Consider the following 18,555-nt stretch of genomic DNA (forward strand, 5'->3'; position numbering starts at 1 on the left):
CAGTAGGCCGTGTTTAAAAATTAAATTTCAGTTGACTATCTTAATTGCTGGATAGACAATGTTTTAAAATTTTCTGACAGAATGAGCCATTATTTACAGATAATTGTAAAAAAATATTATGGTTTATGTAAAAACTAAATAATAAGTCCAATATTCTTATAAATCACTAAAATTAACAAGCTTTAATTTGAAAGAATTAATTTGTTATTTATTCGGTGTTGTGAGCCCGCTCCCATTTGAAAAAAAAAACTGATTCTGTCCTTTGAAGAGTCCTATTCAAAAATGCCCCGTTTAAACAAATCGAAGGTTGAAGGGTGCCGGACATTTTTGCCGGAAACAATTCAAATTCAAAAGATCACCTTTTTCTGCTACGGAAAATATTGCTCCGATTTCTCACCAAAATCAATGTTGATACTTTAGTTTAGATACTCTTGAATCTCAAAAATACTCATTTACATATTTTTCAAGCCTCGAAAATGCATATTAGGTATCGCATTTTTCGGATTTTAAATCGCTTATATCTCCAAAACTATTAACTTTTGAGAAAAATGACATAGATCTTATTTAGAGTCACCCAAAAACCTAAAAAATATTTTTTGGAGCACAAAAGGTGATATTTTGAATTTGTTTAAAAAATTGTTTAAACAATTTCTGCCCAAAAATTGAGAAATTTTCCTGAATATAATTATGTAAAAATTAATAAAAATTATATGATTTTTCTTGAAATATGCGTTTGATAACTGATCCCTTTTCTTAATTTCCACGCCAATGGTCGGCATCGACATCAAAGAACCTCAAAAGCCGACGCTTGGCAAATTGACAATGGAAAAAGTATACCAACTAAGCATTTCGTACATTGAATAATGGGAAATCAGTTTCGGAGAAGCCGAGATTTTCGAATGGATTGGACAGAATCATGTATTGAAATAAGACAATCAAACGATCTGCTGAAACTATAAACACAATTAACTTAGAATTAATTAACTTATTAATTAAGATCCCATTAATACCGATTTATACGCAGAATGTTTGACGAATTATACTATTATGTCATATTTATTTGGCTTAGACTCTTAGAACGCGTTATTTCTGCATAACCTTGCTTTATCAGAAGAGACTCAGGTAGAAACAAACTCACACACAGATCGATCAACGAATGTCTCTGCTTATTTCCTACTTAAAGTAGTAGCTACAAAGGTGCTATCTATTTTGATGGCATGAACGAAACACCATTTAATAAATCGTTTTTTATTCTTTTGAGCTGTTCGAAAATTGAAAACTTTACATTTCAGCAAAAGTTTGCTACCACTTTGATGAATTGAAAAGTCCAATTTGTAATGTACAATTTGTTAATAGCTTTAATCTATATTGTCAGACTTCAATATCTGCTTCTGTAGATGCTAGTATTACTACATCATCTACAAACAAGCAATCTGATGCACTCTGCATCTCTGTTTTTTGTAGATTTTGGTACTCAGTGGCTTAGTTCTGATGTGTTCTATAATGTCATCCATAAACGTAATAAATAATAAAGGACTTTAATTTCCACCCGTCTTACACCGTCAGTCGCTGTGAATTCTTCTTATATCATATTTTTACGTATTAAGCGATTTTTGATGTTTTTGTATCATGATTGAATAACTCTTATCAATTTAAAATATTAAACAAATATTGTGTTTGAATTGTGAAAAAAACGTGCGGGAATGTCATGAGTTTTATTGGACGTGTCCGTGTTAATACATTTTTTTTATTAAATTTTATATTTTAGAAAAATATTGCTTTTGAATATTTTGTAATATAATTATTGTTGAAATCAGGAATGAATAAAAGTGATCATAACTTAAGATAATCATACTTAAAATGATTCTGATTATTTTGCCTTATTTAAACTGTAAAAAAACACAATTAAAAGCGTGTTAAAAACTACTTCACAGCATTTTTACTTTTTAGTTATCAGAATCCTTATGTAAAGCTTTTCTGGCTTTATTACAATACAAATACTCCATATGGCTAGCGAGCATGAAAACAATAATACACGTGGAATACAAACAGACCAAGTTGATGTTGTCGAGGGCTCGCTTTAAATTACAAATACTCCCGATGCAACAATATAGTGCATATTACTGCAAATGCTTTCATTTGTTTACGTCAGCTATTTTCACTTCCACGTGAGTAAATTTTAATAATGGTTTTGCCTAAAAAAATTTCTGGTTTTATTGAAAAGTTGATAAAAAAAATCTTTTGGTGTCAAATTTTAATGTTAAATGTTCTATTCTGATCAATATAAAACAAAATTTAAAGCAGAACGATTACATGACGACTCGACAAAACATCGTATCATTGTACATTAGAAGAAATAATAGGATAACAAAAAATACACAGAAGGAAGATATAGACATTAGTTGGGAAAAAACAAAAATCATAGACAAGTGACTCTGGTTATCTGAATAAATAGAGTTTAAAGAAAAAAATAGTTCTTATATGGGACATATATCAAAAAAACATCGGAAATATACGAAAAGTATAAGAGCATCCGTAATACGACACACGCATCAGTAATAAATAAAAAAAGGAAAAATGGACAGAAGGAAAAACGAGAAATAAAAAAACAAAAAAAAAATTGTCCAAAGAACAACGTTAATATCAAAACATTAATACGTAAATAAACATAAATAACATTAGACGAAGTAATACAATTAGCAGAATACGAACTAAAAGGCCCCAATAAAACTGAAAAAATCAGAAATACTCTGGGGAAACAACGAATAGCTAATGAGTTAATAAACAGTAACAAGTCTGCAATAGTAGTAGCAATATTAATTTCCTTAAAATTGTGAATATTTTCTTTAAAAATAGCAATAACATAAAAATGCCGCCAGAAAATCATTGCAGAACCATCTTACAATATTAACATCTTATTGTGGAATATTTTCTTATTTAGCCCTCACTACAGCTCCTCCCGAGGAACACTATCATATGCTTTCTTAAGATCTATAAATACAATAAAACGGTTAGTTCTGTAATCCTACATTTTCAATGATTTCCCTGTAATGAAAAGTGTATCTATTTTTGATCTGTCTGTGCCTACTGTCAATAAATTACTTTCTTCCATATTTTTATGCCTGCATTGGTTGTGGGGTGAACTGAGTAGATCTACAACTCTGGCTACTAAACAGAGACTCTGGCTACTCTGGCTACTACTTTATCAGTAACACTTTAAAAGTACTGTTTAAAGTCATACAGCACAAAATTTATGAAAAGTGAAGAATGCATTAATAAGACAGAGATCATGTTTCGAAATGCAATGTGCACTAAATAAGGACTGATATAGTCACAAAGCAAATAAAGATACACTGCACAGGGTTATAAAAGAAACGGAACTAATCACTACTAAGGAAATACGCAAAAAAAAATTATAACGGCGATGAGATCTGGATGACTACACTTTGCACCGAATCGATGCTTCAACTTGGCGAAAACTTTAATCTCCACAAGAAAATTAAGGAATTTGCTGGGATCTTCAACAAAAAACATAATATATACATAATGACCAAGATGAACTAATAATGGACCCTCGCGATATACTTAATACCTAAAAAATGTACACAGCTAATTTGTTCAATGGTCACAGACAACAAACGGCTTCACAATTGGAAGAACATTTAAATGAGCTTTTTGTTTTTGAACAAAAAGGTTTTACAAGCTATCAAACTGTTAAAAAGTAACAAAGTCCCAGGACTAGATGATATTATTATGTATCCAGAAACAATAAACTTACTAATGAAAATCTAGACGTTATTGTGAAGCTGTTTAACGATATTGGAACCAGACAGCAACAGTATGTCTTTAAAATTTTAATGAAATGGAAGATTTCTCAATAAAAAGGAAGTAATTCAAAGTTGTATACTTTCTTCAATCTTGTTTAACTTATACGTAGAAAAAGCATTCGTAGAAGAAGTGGCTGCCTTTAATAAGGCAGGGATAAGACATAAAAGGAAATGATATATTTATTAACATCATTAGGTATGCCGATGATACAGCGATAGTGGGGCATAACATCGAAGATCTTTAATGTCTTTTAAATGATCTAACTCTTACAACTGAAGATTTGGTTTGAAAATAATTATCAAGAAGACAATAACAATGATTATAGTTGGAAATGCAACAATTACCCAAATGCAAAGATATATGTAAAACTACAATTGCCATTTGCCATTTGGATCGCCAACCTTCGAAAGAAGACGGCGCAATGAGAAGAAGAAAGATATATGTAGCTGGAGAAAAAATCGAGCGTGAGGCAGTTTAAATACTTAAGTTGTTTGCTAAATGATAGTTAAAACCCTGAGACTGAAATAAAGAGCAAAGTAGAACTAGCCAGAAATGCCTTTCAGCAACTCCGTTTTCTGACTGACCACAAGTTGGATTTCAACCTGAGTTAAAAGATACTAAATTGTTATTTTGGCCTTTTCTCTTATACAGAATGGAAAGCATGGAAATTTAAGGCCAGATCCATTAACCACCTTAAAGTTTTTTAAAATTTGAACACAGAATCCGAAATGAGGAAATATCCAGAATAGCGGGCTTCCAAGATATGGAACCTTTTGATTATGTCAGAAGTAAGACGACTGCATATTTCAGGCAAATATTATAAGGACAACGATAGGTACAATTAGGAATATACATGATTTTTTAAATTTTTTTATTAATAATTTAGATCTTTATAATGTAGAAAAAAATATAGACTTAAAAACTTTGAATAAATTTTAGCTATTAATTATTGTTATTTAGCGCGCGCTTTGGGTGACGTTATTAGTCACGTTCGTGTTTGTTTACTAATATATAGTATTTTTCATATAAAAATGCTTGCACGTCATTCAAGATTTACGACGTCAGAAGCCCACAGCGTTGCCAAAACATCAGAATAGTTAGTAAGTGAGGAATTTTTAAAATGTCAACTATTTGTCAAACTATTATATTAACAGTAAATACACTTAGTTTTAAGACTACTGCAACACACTAAAATACATAAGAAAAAATTTTAATACAAAATTATATATTCTAAATTTTAAACTTACCTCTTTTAGGGCTTTAATAGTAAAAACGTCCCGGCATTATTTCTTGTTCAAATAATCTATCTTATATGAAAGCTTATCAGCTGTATACAGACTATTTATTTGTTTTGGCATAGCACAATCACAATACACAACAATAATTAGTTTTTAAAGGTAGTTATTAATCTAAATTTAATATATATTTGTAAATACAATTTATTAATATATATTATACTATGATCAAATTGTGTGAGAAATCAAAACATAAACAAAATTCTTACTCTAAAAAAGCGGCAATATTTTGTACACTTTTGCCACACGCTGAACTGTCAATAACATTTGAAGTATTTCCATATCAGTTGCGTACAATTGTCTAGTCTATTTAATTAAAATTATTATTTTGTGGAATATTAGACTTAAAGAGTTATTTCATTAAAATTTGTATTATTAATAATAACAAATGTTTTTGGTTATTTACTCAATATAATTCTAAAATTTCCAATATAATGACGATTACAGTTTTTTGATTATTACACCATGTTGACGCCTATGAAAGATCGAGCAATTTCGTATGGGTTTCGTATTATTAGCTGTGTTAGGAAAATTTGAACTCTAAGGTTGACGTTCTGGAAATTTTAAATATAAGTGTCATTATAGACATTTTTCCCAAAAAAGCCTAATAATGTCAGATTTGCGGCAATGCACTCACGATTTTCTCGGGGAATTTATTGGATTGTATAAAAGTTTTTAAGTAGTTAAGTTTTAAAACCAAGTAGATTGCATTACAGGTTTCAGGAATTATTTGGCTTAACGCTGGTTTGGATATTATGATTGTGAACTCCAAGTCCTTGACGCTGCGTCCTGTTGTAAGATATCTGAGAGTTGCTGTGAGTCTTTCATGGGGTGTAATGGCTTTTCTTATGAGTTGTCTTATTTCAATATGTATGGTGTTACCAACTCTAGCAATTGACAATAGGCTGAGGTGTCCATTCGCAAATAATTGCGCCAGTCATCTGGTTCGCCTCTTTTAGTAACGAGACGTGGAAATACTGGCTTCTTTTTAGAAGCCTACTCTCTTGACCATCTTGTCTTTTCCCTCTTCATCCCCTTTTTCCTCAGTCGTAGTATCTTTATAGTTGAAAAAATAAAAGAAAGCAGCCGTGTTTCCTCCATAGTGTGTATATACTGGACAAAACGTACATTTTGTCGTACGTTTTATATGACCCACAAAACGTACAATAAGACGTAGTGTGAAAACGGGCCTTTAAGTAGCAACCCGAACAGTGAAATATCTTAACGACACTATACGAAGTAACGAACTCGCTAACGCAGAAACAAGACCCGTATATATAAAAGAGGCAGAAACAAAATAAAAATGCTTTACAATTAAAGTTAATAATTACAAACAAAAATACAAACCTTTTACAGATCCCGAAAATACACTTAGATCATATTCTGTCTCTAGAATTTCTTCAAATGTTTTAATACTATCCTTAGATATAACTGTACGGTTTATACTAGCACCACTAGGTCGACTGCTACTAGACCTACTCTTTAGCGCAGCTTTCAGCGAAGATGACTTACGAAAGTCTAATCCAGTTGAACTTTTGGGAGTGACATCGGCAGACGCAGAGGAAAGCTTAAAAAAATAATATTGATAGTGCTTCACGTATCTGATAGTGAAAAAAAATTATTCCACTATATTTTGTGATGCTATTTTAAGTTAAACTTAACAGAAGCAATGAGAGATAGGCGATTGATAAGTAGAAATCTTGGTCGTGTATAACTAGTAACAATATTCTGTAAACAAATATAAATCAATTAAAAAAAATAAAGTTTGATCTATCCCACAGTGACTGGCTGCACAGAATCACGGTATACTTTCAAGATTGACAAGCGCTCTGTACTAGGTAAGACTAAATTCGAGTCATTTTTTTTTCTTATCTTGACTGTAGCAGTATAAAACACTCATGTGAGGTCAGGTATCCTCAATTTATAAATTTAGAGTTGTTTTCGCCATGAGCGTCTTTTCGACATGACTGATGTATTCTAGTTCTTCTATAATCTTGTAGTTGTTTCTCCGCATCTCTTTAAAATAAGCAAGTCGATCCAACATGCTGTTTAACCTATCCCACAGGATCTTGACAGTTTCTTTCAACACGTAGTCGAAGTTCACCTTTTTAATCTGTAATAACTTGCAATAGCTATGGGTTTTGATTGTGGTTAATCTTCCAGTCCTGTTCAGTAAGACACTTCACCGAAAATTACTCGTTTAAATTTTATTCCCTATTTATTCGGTTACGTATTCTTTGAGAATTTGGTTAAATCTTGTATTTAAAATAGTGAATTTTCCACTCAATACAAAACACATAGTTTTCGAAAAAGGTGTCAAAGAGCGATGGAAAAAGTACTTTTATTTAGAGTGCTCGTCATCAAAAATGATGATAGATATTCTCTTCAAACTTTGAGTATCGCTTCATTAGGCCGAGTACGACTCTTTGTTCGAAGCTTCTATACTAGCGTTATATTACTTTTTTTTTTCTCTACATTAAAATGCTGAGGCGAGCGTCACGGAACTAGCGCCACATGATGACGTCGTCACGGGTAGCGTCATAGAATAGCGGTTCTTGTCATCGATTCACTACTCTCAATCAATTCGTTTCTAGTCATCATATATTTAATCTAAGCAGGTTTTAATTAAAAAGTGCATGAAAAATAACTAACAAAATATAGACATTAAATGGGAAGTAAAATCTTAAAAGAATATATGTCCCTAAAAGATTCGATACGCACCTAACGATAGTCAAAATTTAATAAATGCCATCGGATTAATAACAACATTGTATCATCTGTTTAAATGGTTATAATAATTCTAGTTTTAAAATAATTTCATATAAATACAATAATTATTAATTTTAAACATATTATTTATTTTATATAATAATTAAATGTACTATCAAATAATATTTATTTATATTTTATTATTATTATTTGGTGTGAATTTGACAGTTTTACTACTGTTTCACTTTTTTTTCTTTTCCGAAACTTTCCCGAAACATATCGATTTTACAACATGCCAAAAATTTATAGATACTGCTATTCTTTTGAATAGCTTAAAAATTATAAGAAAAATACGAAAATAAAATTGTCTAATGATAAATATATGTAATTCAACGCGTGTGACAACACGAACATGTCAGACAAACGACTGTGACAAAATTTATAGATAATCAGCTAATTTTTTCTGGATATTTTCCTGTCTGACAGGTGAAAGTGGTCGATTTTATGACTAACAAAAAATTTATTAATAACCGTTTTTTCCAAACAATTTCGTTTTTAAATGTAATATAGAATATGACATAATACATGTTTGATCGTGAGATTGGGGTCATTTGAATAGAAAATTTTATATTAATTTTTCTATCGAAAATGGTACCTTTTATTCATAATTTGTGTCTCGTTGGTCTTTCTGAGGATGCCGTGACTTTTATGAGGTCTTACTTGTCAAATAGAACGCAGTTTGTTGCTTATAATGGTTACAAATCGGAAAAGTACCTAGTTTCTTCAGGGGTTCTACAAGGTTCTAATCTAGGTCCATTATTGTTCTTGTTATTTATTAACGGTCTGTGTGAATCAATTTCTGCACCATGTTATGTTCAGAGTGAACTGAATCGTGTACATGAATGGTGTAATGCAAATCATTTGAATCTTAATGCAAATAAGTGCAAAGTAGTTAGTTATACTAGAAAACAGTCTAATATATACCATCGACGGCAATGAACTTGAACGTTTGAATAAAATTAAAGACCTTGGAGTAACATTTGATTATAAACTCACCTTTGTTGAACATATTAATTTAAAGGTTAAAGAAGCACTTAAATCTTATGGATTCATAATTAGAAATAGTCGAAATCTCACTAATACTAAGGCAATTAAATTGCTTTATTACACTTTTGTACGCTGTAAACTGGAATATGCCTCTGTCATTTGGTCAACTTTTTACATATCCAAATTATGAAGCAGGTGCAGCGTAAATTTTTAAAATTTTTGTCTTTCAAAATTAACGGCATATATCCCAAGAGGGGCATCAGCAATAGTGAGTTGTGTGGCGGTTTGGACGTAGTATCGTTAGAATCTAGACGAATTAATGCCTCCCTAATATTCCTGTACAAGCTACTACATAATCTCATTGACTGCCCTGATATTCTTCGACAAATAAATTTTAACGTTCCATCTTATCCAGTGAGAAATTCGATTACGTTCAGAAATACACAAGCTAGAACTAATCTTATGTTAAATTCTCCTCTATTTCTCATGTGCAACTATTATAATTTCTTAAGTGCTTACTGCGATATATTTCACTGCAGCTTAAAGCAGCTTACTAGGATGGCTGAGATCTACCTAGGTGATTGAGTAGTTTCTTTATGTTAAGGTGAAATACTCGAAAAATGCGTTATTTAGTTAGTACCTATGAATTATTAATATTTCATTTAACTTTAGTACTGTATTTTGTCCTATAAATGGATTTTGTTGGACAATAAACGCTATTATTATAAACGCTATTATTATAAGTGTATATTGCAAAGATGCTATTAAAGGTGATAAATTTGAATTTGGACTTTCGGTTCCAGATTTTTAACGAAAAGTACTGTTTTAAAGTCACCGAAATGGTACATGTGATATATCAATCGAAGCATATTGAAAAGTCAAGGTCGAATATTTAGTTCCCTTTTTGATATCAATGGTACTTACCATAAAAAATAACAGATTTCGAAAAACAGTCAGTTACTTTGGTTTGTGTTCTCTGTTTCGGATTTTTTTTTAATCATCTGTCGTATTATGCGCAAGTTCAAAATATCGATACTGTTCAAAGGTTCTCGTTGCTCAAAATAGTCTAGTAGAATATTGTTAGCTTCCTTAGCCTCCTAATTCGTTACTCGTTTTGATTGATGCCGTTCCATCAAGTTCTTCGTTTTGACTCTCATTTTCGAAAGAATCAGTTTGAAAGGTTCATTGATTCTAAAGTGTTCGTGCGAAATCGTCGTTACATAGCAAACATTTGCACAGAGATTGTTCCGCCTTCCGATGTTTTCTACAGAAATCACTTGGTTGAAAAGTGCATCATTAAGTTGCTGAAAAGTCGACGCTTTAAATGATTGTCTTGCAGATATGTTTTTAAAAGAGTCAGACTGAGATATGAAATTTTGTAGTTTCAGATATTTATTGATATGGCGTAATCTTTGCTTGCCAATTTCATAGATTCGTGATAATGACGCGATACATTTAACTTTTCCCATCTGTTTGAAATCACTATAATTACTTATTTAACTATTTATAGTATTTGTTCCATCATTAAAATATTTCTTTGCGTTTAACACACTAGTTATTGCCATTTTGGAACACGTGTTAAGAGTATAGCAGAATAGCGACTCTTTTCTAATAAGAGAATAATTTCCAGAGATTTCCCGAGCCCTACTGCTATCGATATTGCATTATGCATCTTCTTCACGGCGTATACAATTTCTGTGGAGTGACTTACCGTGACGTTATTTCGATAAAACCTCAAAAATTTAATTTGAGTAGTGTAAAATCATAGTACGGATAATCCGCAGCCCGGATAATCTGCGCACGGATAATAGGGATTCTACTGTACTATTTTTAATATAACTTTTGTATGTGCTCTTATAATATTTCATGAATATACGCAATATTATTTATTAAAAATTTATTTGATAATGTCAAAAACCATTATTTTTAAAACAATTAAATTTAATATATTACTTCATTATTTACGAATCATTGTAGCAATAATGACAAATTCATCAAAAAAATATCCAAGACTAACAAATCAAATAACAGACTGGAATATTTTCAAAGAAATCCTACAAGAAAAAATGGACCTAAAAATCGCACTAAAACAACTACAAGAAATAGAAATAGCAATACAAACATTAACAAAACAAATACACAAAGTTGCATGAGAATCTACAAAACATAACTTTGAACGAAATCGGTTCCATAAGAATTGTCCAACAATAATAAGAACAAAAATATTAGAAGAACGAAAACTTGGTAAAACATGGCATCAAACTCGTTCACCTCAAAACAAAACCAAATTGAATAGAATGTATAGACAAATAAAAGAACTACTAAAACAACATTGCAACGTCAATTTTCAACATTACATAGAATCTGACAGGTAACGCAGATGATTACTCATTATGGAAGGCCACAAATAAGCTGAAGCGGCCACAAAACCAAATTTTACCTATCAGAACAAATTTAAAATCTTTCAAGAAGCAGTAGAGAATGCTGAAGCCGAAATTAGAATTAACGGAGAATGTATCAATAACATCAGATACGCGGATGGCACGGTGGGTATTCGCTGACAGTTATGAAGCCCTCCAGGAGTTAATGAATAGAATCACAGAAGTGAGTCAGAGATATGGACTTTCATTGAACATTAAGAAAACAAAATGTATGATGATATCTAAGAAGGAACAGCAAATTGAAAAATCAGTGTGACCATTTCCTAGAAATCAAATATAAGACAGAGAAAGCAAGATCTGCATTTTAAAAAATGGCTAAGCTATTCAAATACCACGATTCATCAGTACCCATAAAAATCAGGTTACTTCGATGTTTTTAGTATACTGTTGTACGGAGTTGAGTCGTGAACTCTCACAGACGCTACCTGCAAGAAAATTTGGGCTTTCGAAATGTGGCTTTATCGTCTAATCCATTGCCATGATGGTCGCCAACATCCAAAACAGATAGGCACTACAAGATCTAGACAGGAAGTCTAATACAAATTATAAACTTGATACTAAGAGTAGGCTACTTTTCTGTACAATGGAAGTTAGCAGAAATCATTACGATTCCAAAACCAGGAAAACCTTCACATGAGATTACATCTTATCGACCATCAGCCTATTTCCAGTTATGTCCAAAGTCGCAGACCTAACCTAATCATCAGTTCGGTTTTCGCCAAAAACACAGCACAACTGAATATGCATGGAGTGTTAGAATATATACAATCAGCCTTCCAGGAGAAGAGCTTTTGCAATGCCATTTACCTGAATGTTAGACAAGCATTTGACAAGGTCTGGCATCCAAGATTACTATTTAAACTAAAAATAGCAATATCTTAGCCGGTATTCACGATACTAAAATCATACCTCGACCAAAACGGGAATTTTATGTAATATCCAAAGAAAGTGTGTCTAACAGATAAATGCAGGGGTCTGCAAGGTAGTGTCTTGGGACCAACTCCCTACACAATCTTTACAGCTGATTTCCCAACTGAAGAAGAAGCCACATTCGCAGATGCCACTACAATTATGGTAAAAAAAACAAGATCCCATAAAAACAGCTGAAACATTATAACAAACCATACGTTTAATTGAAATATGGGCTAAGAGATGGAAGATAAAGATTACTTAACTAAATAGATTGAACATTAGAACTCCTCTTGACTTACCATTTAGAAAACAGGTGTCTAGATTTAGTTTTAGTTATTAGTAATAAACTTACGAGGAGTTAATAGTTATTGGACTAAAACTCTTGCTTACATATTAGGTTCGTCCAACAAAAATGCTTAGCGTTACTTGTTTGTATGTAACAGATTGTATTTTAAAACAAATAAAAAAAAGAATAGTTCAGAATAGCGACTTTTCTCTAGCGCGCAACTAAATCTCACACATTTAGCATAACGTACAGTATCAGATGATAAAAAAATAATTTCCAGGGATTCCCCGAGCACTATTGCGATCGATATTGCATTATACATATCCCTCACGGTATATAGAATTTCTGTCGAGTGATTTACGGTGACACTATTTCGATAAACCTCAAAAATAATAAGTTTAAAAAATAAAGAAAGCTAAAGCAGGTGAACCAGACGATATCCTGGGGAAGTGTGAACAGCTTTAGAAGAAAAAGGAACAAGTTGGCTAACAGCTTTATTTAATATAATTAAGGAAGTGTGACAAATGCCAGATGAATAGAGAAGCAGTATATTTTACAAAAACAAGGGAGATATACAACAATGCACAAGCAACTGGGTCATAAAACGTAGTCATACATTTAAATATTTAGGACTGATAATATCGAAACAGGAGGTACAACAGGAAAATATAAATAGTAGAGAGACACGAAACTGAATGAGGAAATTGAACTGAATGTTATGGAACAAAATCATTACTAGAAAATGAATATACAATACTATTAATGAAGTACATTAACCTGCGGGTCTGAAAATTAGACAATAAATAAGAAAAACAAAGACAAACTACCAACCGAAATAAAATTTTAAGTAAAAACTTATAAAAAAGTCAAAACGAGACAGAATAAATAAAAAAATATCTTGGAATGAACATGCAAGAAAAGTAGACTTTGAGTTTTGAATAAACAAAAATTAAATAATTAAATCAGATAGAAAGAATAAAGAGAGAAAGGACTCGAAAATTATTTAGTAGGAAAATTCGTTATGAAAAACGAACAATATTACTTTTAGTAACGGTGTGAAACACCAAAGGTCACTGCTTTACCTTCCAAGTGACAGCGGACATCTTAGGAGTGACGGCATCGTCATCTCTGTAGTATTTGCCTATGATTCTTGATATATTTTCCTCAGTCACTTGAGAGGAACCTTCTGAAATAGTGTCCAAACGATATGTCTTTACTCCGCATTTTTCGTATACTCTGATCTTCATATTTTCCACCAACATACAGGCTCCTACAAAGAATTTTATTAGTTTTGCTAGCTCATTTACTTCTAATGTTCATAATTCTAATACAGGCTGGTATATGTTATGCTATTTAAAACTCTATGACAAAACATCATCTGATCATGCTTATTCAAATGGAATGAAGAATATTTTCAAATTTTTATTCTGGGATTGTTGATTAAAACAGATTCGTCTGTTGCTGTGGTAAACACTGTAGACAATGCAGTAAAATTTGGTTTGATTGCAACAAGTCCTCACAGACACTTCGTCTAAGCACTAGCAACCCCAGTGGAGTCTTACGTTGCCATATAATCAATTCCTTTTGTAACTTAAACATCATAATTTTTAATTATTAAAAATTTAGCTCAAAGTTAATCAAACAACATTTAAAGAGTTTTTACCCATATATTTAGTGGCTTCAAACATGTACAACATCCAGATAGCACTGATGATGGAATATTAATTCCGAAAACGTTCTGTGATGTAGCCCGATAGGGTTATTATTATTATGACTTTTATAAAGAAGTGTTTAAATAAATTTTTTGTGATACATGGTATACAGCTAACTACAGGAACTTAGTTTCCTTGTGGATTACAATATGAATTATCGTATGATGTATGAAGACAACTCGTCGGATGATGAAGAGCTATCGCGATCACTACTATTTACATTGATGATTAATGGTACCACCGAAATATCCACTCTTGTGTCTAAATTCCAAATTCTATATTCTTCTTTTATAGTGCGTTTTACTTAACAAGTTTTTTGTCTCCTCCATTTTAAAACTCAAGTTTTCTCGTTCCGGTTGTTTTTTTTTATTTGAGCATATATCAGCTCGATAAGGTTCAGCTCACAATGATAAGCAGGGAGACGATGTACAATTATGTTGTTTTCGCGAGCCATTTCGTCGACAGCATATAACTTGAATTCAGGTATATGTATCCTCGCGAGATTTAATAATTATACTTTTAACATGTCATCGAATGGTATATTTTTTTAAATGAGCCAGTTGATTATTTTTGCCCGACACTAATTTGCCAGGCAGTTGTCGGCGTCGACTTTATGACGCATTGTACATAACAATGGACAAGAATCTTTGAAAACCAACCTTCGAATCTTTGAGCATCCATTTCTTCATGGTAATCGTTGGTTTTCTTATATTGAATAGTTACAAGCCATTGTCCAAAAAACTCTAATCGCTGCATATATGTTATTAGTCTCCGTCCTTTAACTACTGGTGTTTTATAACCTGTTGAAAACCCTTTAATGAACGCTTGTCGATGACTTTTAATTTCAAAATCTTGTCACCCCTTTGAGACAGTATGATTTTGATTCAGCCAAGATTCATCTAAATAGTACACTTTTCGCTATTCACAACGATACTCTGGGATTTTTGTAAGTAATGTCTCCGCCAAAAGATAATTTCATCTTTTTCTATAAGAACACCATTCCCCCTTCTTTCCGTATATTTGATATTCATTTGCCCAATGTTTGCAATAAAACACGTCATGATATTTTGGGTATTGAATGTCCTCCGAATAGCATATTTGGTGTCATCTTCAATCTGAATGCGTTTTCTATCTCTGGTTTCAATGTTTTAGTCTCTCTCTTGTCGACTCTTTAGTCAAATCTCTACACAGAGTAACTACATCGTTGACCAACATACTTTTATTCCTTTCACAGAGTCCACAATGCACGTTGTATATAATAGTTTTTTCTCATATCGAAAAATTTGTGCATCGTTTACTTTGACTGTTCTCTCCTTCCATTTTGCTAATAATAAAATACGTGTTTACTACTTCGATAATCTAATTAAATAATTAGACAGTTTTCAGAATTTTATCTCACACCGAAAGATGTAATAAAATTTTACGACTCCCTGTCTTCGTTCTCGAAAAAAAACTGCTGTGTAAAAAATGTAAAATATTTACAATGTGTTCATGTGAGTCATGTTTACTTCGATAGCAAACAAGTATTGCTATCGAAGTTGAGTTGCTGGATTTCTTCTACGATCTCGGTTTAAGGGAGGTTTAACTATTACCCATTAAAATAAAATTATTTATTGTAGTTAACCGTTATTGCAACAACGGCCATGGACGCTAGACAACAAGTTATTGCATCTGCTAGCTTGTGCAATATTTATGCGGGAATTATATTACAAAATACAATGAAAAAACGCAAAAAGAAGAGGTGGTGGATGGCATCGTATATGAGAGGTCGGCAGAGGTAACTAAAAAAATAAGATTTTCAAATTGTGTGCCTAACCCAAAATACATTCATTGTAAATTTATTTTTTAGGCTATGCCAATAATAGTTTGAGACTGTGTATTTTATAAAAAAATATTATACTTATTTGAGTTTTTGTGATATTGCAGATACAGTGGGTCCCACATATTATCAGAGTTTTTAAAAGAGCCTTCCAAATATTTTGAAAATTTCTGCAGAATGGCTGTATCCGACTTCGAATTTTTATTGACAAAAGTTGGACCTTACATTCAAAAACAGGATACGAATATGGGGATAAGTGTGCCAATCGATCAAAGACAGGCGATTACGTTACATTTATTTTTAGGTTCAGGTGATAGTTATAGAAGTTTGGGATTCCTCTTCAAATGTTCCAGACAAACTGTTGCAAATTGTGTTCAAGAAGTATGTAAAGCTTTAAATCAAGAACTAAGGGATGAAATAAAGGTATGTATCTATGTTTTATTACAACGTAAGCAAAAATAAACATTTAGCAGTAAATTATAAACGAAAAATATTAATATTTAGTTCGAATAACCTAGTTTTAACAGGCATTGTATGAATCGTTTGTTTGATTGTTTAAAGTTGATTGGGCTGATCCATCATAGCATGTGCTTGAAGTTGCCATTGTGTAGAGATACCAAAGTTTTGAGCATAGGTAGTTGGTTTAGACATTGGAGAGGGTAGAGAATGTTGAGAATATGGCGACATCTGCTGAAAGTATGGGGAGGGTAAGATTGATGTGAATGTGATGTAGAATTGACCTATGAAGGTTTGAATTTCTCAATCGAAACATCATGTTATCTATCTCATGCATGGCTAATTCTTGAGTGTTACCATCCATGACCCTCAATTTGGTGAGAAAGAGTTTAACGAATAATTGTAAATTATCCTTTTCCGGCTTGCAATCAACATTTGCCTTTAAAATTTTAAGGGCCTCATCCATTTGATGTTGAACTTGCTCTGTTGGAGTTACTTTTCTTTTTTTTTCCTCTAGCCGTTTTTATGACAACTGGTGTGGACGGTGTTTAATCTCCACCTTATATATCATCCTGATTTTAAATATAAAGAAGCAGAAGGTGGATGTGATAGTGCATCTTCGTTCTCAATAGGTTCTAAAACAGTCTCGTCTTCAGAGCCTTCATTTGTAGTCTCCTGAAAAGATACAATAAATAATATGTAACAATTTATCAGTAGTTTGTTTATTTTTACGATGGTTTATTATTTCTTTTTAAATTCCCGAAACTGAACAACAATGAACAGAATAAGCTGCAGATTTTGAACAAAGGTGGAATTTCCCGCATTGCGTAGGTGCAATGGATGGGAAAGATGTATGAATACAAGCACAAAAAAACAGTGCAACAGAGTATTATAATTACAAAGGAACATCCAGTATTGTTCTATTTACACTTGTAAATGCCAATAATTTATTCACATTTGCGGACAGAGGATGCCAGAGACGAATTAGTGATGGTGGAGTTTTTCGCAATACAGTCCTATTTAAGAAATTGAACACAAACCATATATGCATTTACCTCCTGCAAAACCCCTAATGCCTTTAAGCGAATATATGCCATATGTTATAGTGGCCGATGATGCATTTGCTCTTAGTCCTAATATTAGGAAGCCATACCCAGGTGTTCAAGTAAGGCGCAGTGCTAAGAGAATAATCAACTACAGGTTATTAAGAGCCAGACGCATAGTGGAAAATGTCTTTGGCATTATGTCGTCGGTATTTGGAGTTTTCCGAAAACCTATTCTGCTTGAACCAGAAAAGGCCTCATTAATTACTATGACCTGCGTCCTACTTCATAATTACCTGAGAAAAAGTAAATTATCCAGGTTCGCCACCAGGTTCTTTCTATTCTGAGGAAACTGGAGGACTTATTCCAGGATTATGGCGTGGGGGTCAAGGTGAAATAAACTCCTTTTTACCCATACAAAAGCATCCTCGAAAAACATCTTTGAACGCAAAAGAAGTTAGGGATACATTTTCAGAATATTTCCAGTCCAACGATAGAAAAGTACCGTGGCAAGAAGATCAGTGAAAAGCCTTGAATTTTATACATAATAAACTAACTATATTTTTCGAAATAAATTATTATAAAATAAAAACTTACCGCTGAATTTATTGTCCTCCCTGGAACATAAATTGAATGTAAAAATCTATCAATCGGTTCATAGAAAGTTCAAGTCGGCGTGTAAATGTCATCATATCCACTCCCACTTGTTTTGTTTTTTAGTTCTTTCATTGGTGTTGCAAATGTATTTTGTAATCTTGTCCATGCCTCGTACACAATGTTTCTGTCCTTATGGCCCTCGTGTTTTGGATTCCATATTACTTCTTCCAATTGCAACGCTTCAATAAATTCTAAGGATTTTTCTGCGGCCCATGCCATTCTAATGTAATTTTATTAAAAAAAGACTTTATAACGTATTGTTTCAAATACACGACTGATGAATAAATTCACCCTGTTAGTAAGAGGTTCGTATTATAACAAACCTACACGAACCTTGTACGAACTGGCGA

General features: G+C 32.2%; 1 protein-coding gene across 1 annotated transcript in view; it reads right to left on the minus strand.

The window, feature by feature from the left end:
• The window catches only part of LOC140446257 (uncharacterized), a 46,740-nt gene that overhangs the window by 12,265 nt on the left and 15,920 nt on the right, over positions 1-18,555 (minus strand). Inside the window, exons 3-4 of the mRNA XM_072538797.1 lie at positions 13,601-13,788; positions 6,471-6,690 (exon numbers count right to left, since the gene is read on the minus strand). Of these exons, the coding sequence (XP_072394898.1) occupies positions 6,471-6,690; positions 13,601-13,788 (408 nt within the window). The remainder of the gene's footprint in view (positions 1-6,470; positions 6,691-13,600; positions 13,789-18,555) is intronic.

Source organism: Diabrotica undecimpunctata, chromosome 7, assembly GCF_040954645.1.
Source record: "Diabrotica undecimpunctata isolate CICGRU chromosome 7, icDiaUnde3, whole genome shotgun sequence".
NCBI lineage: Eukaryota > Metazoa > Arthropoda > Insecta > Coleoptera > Chrysomelidae > Diabrotica > Diabrotica undecimpunctata.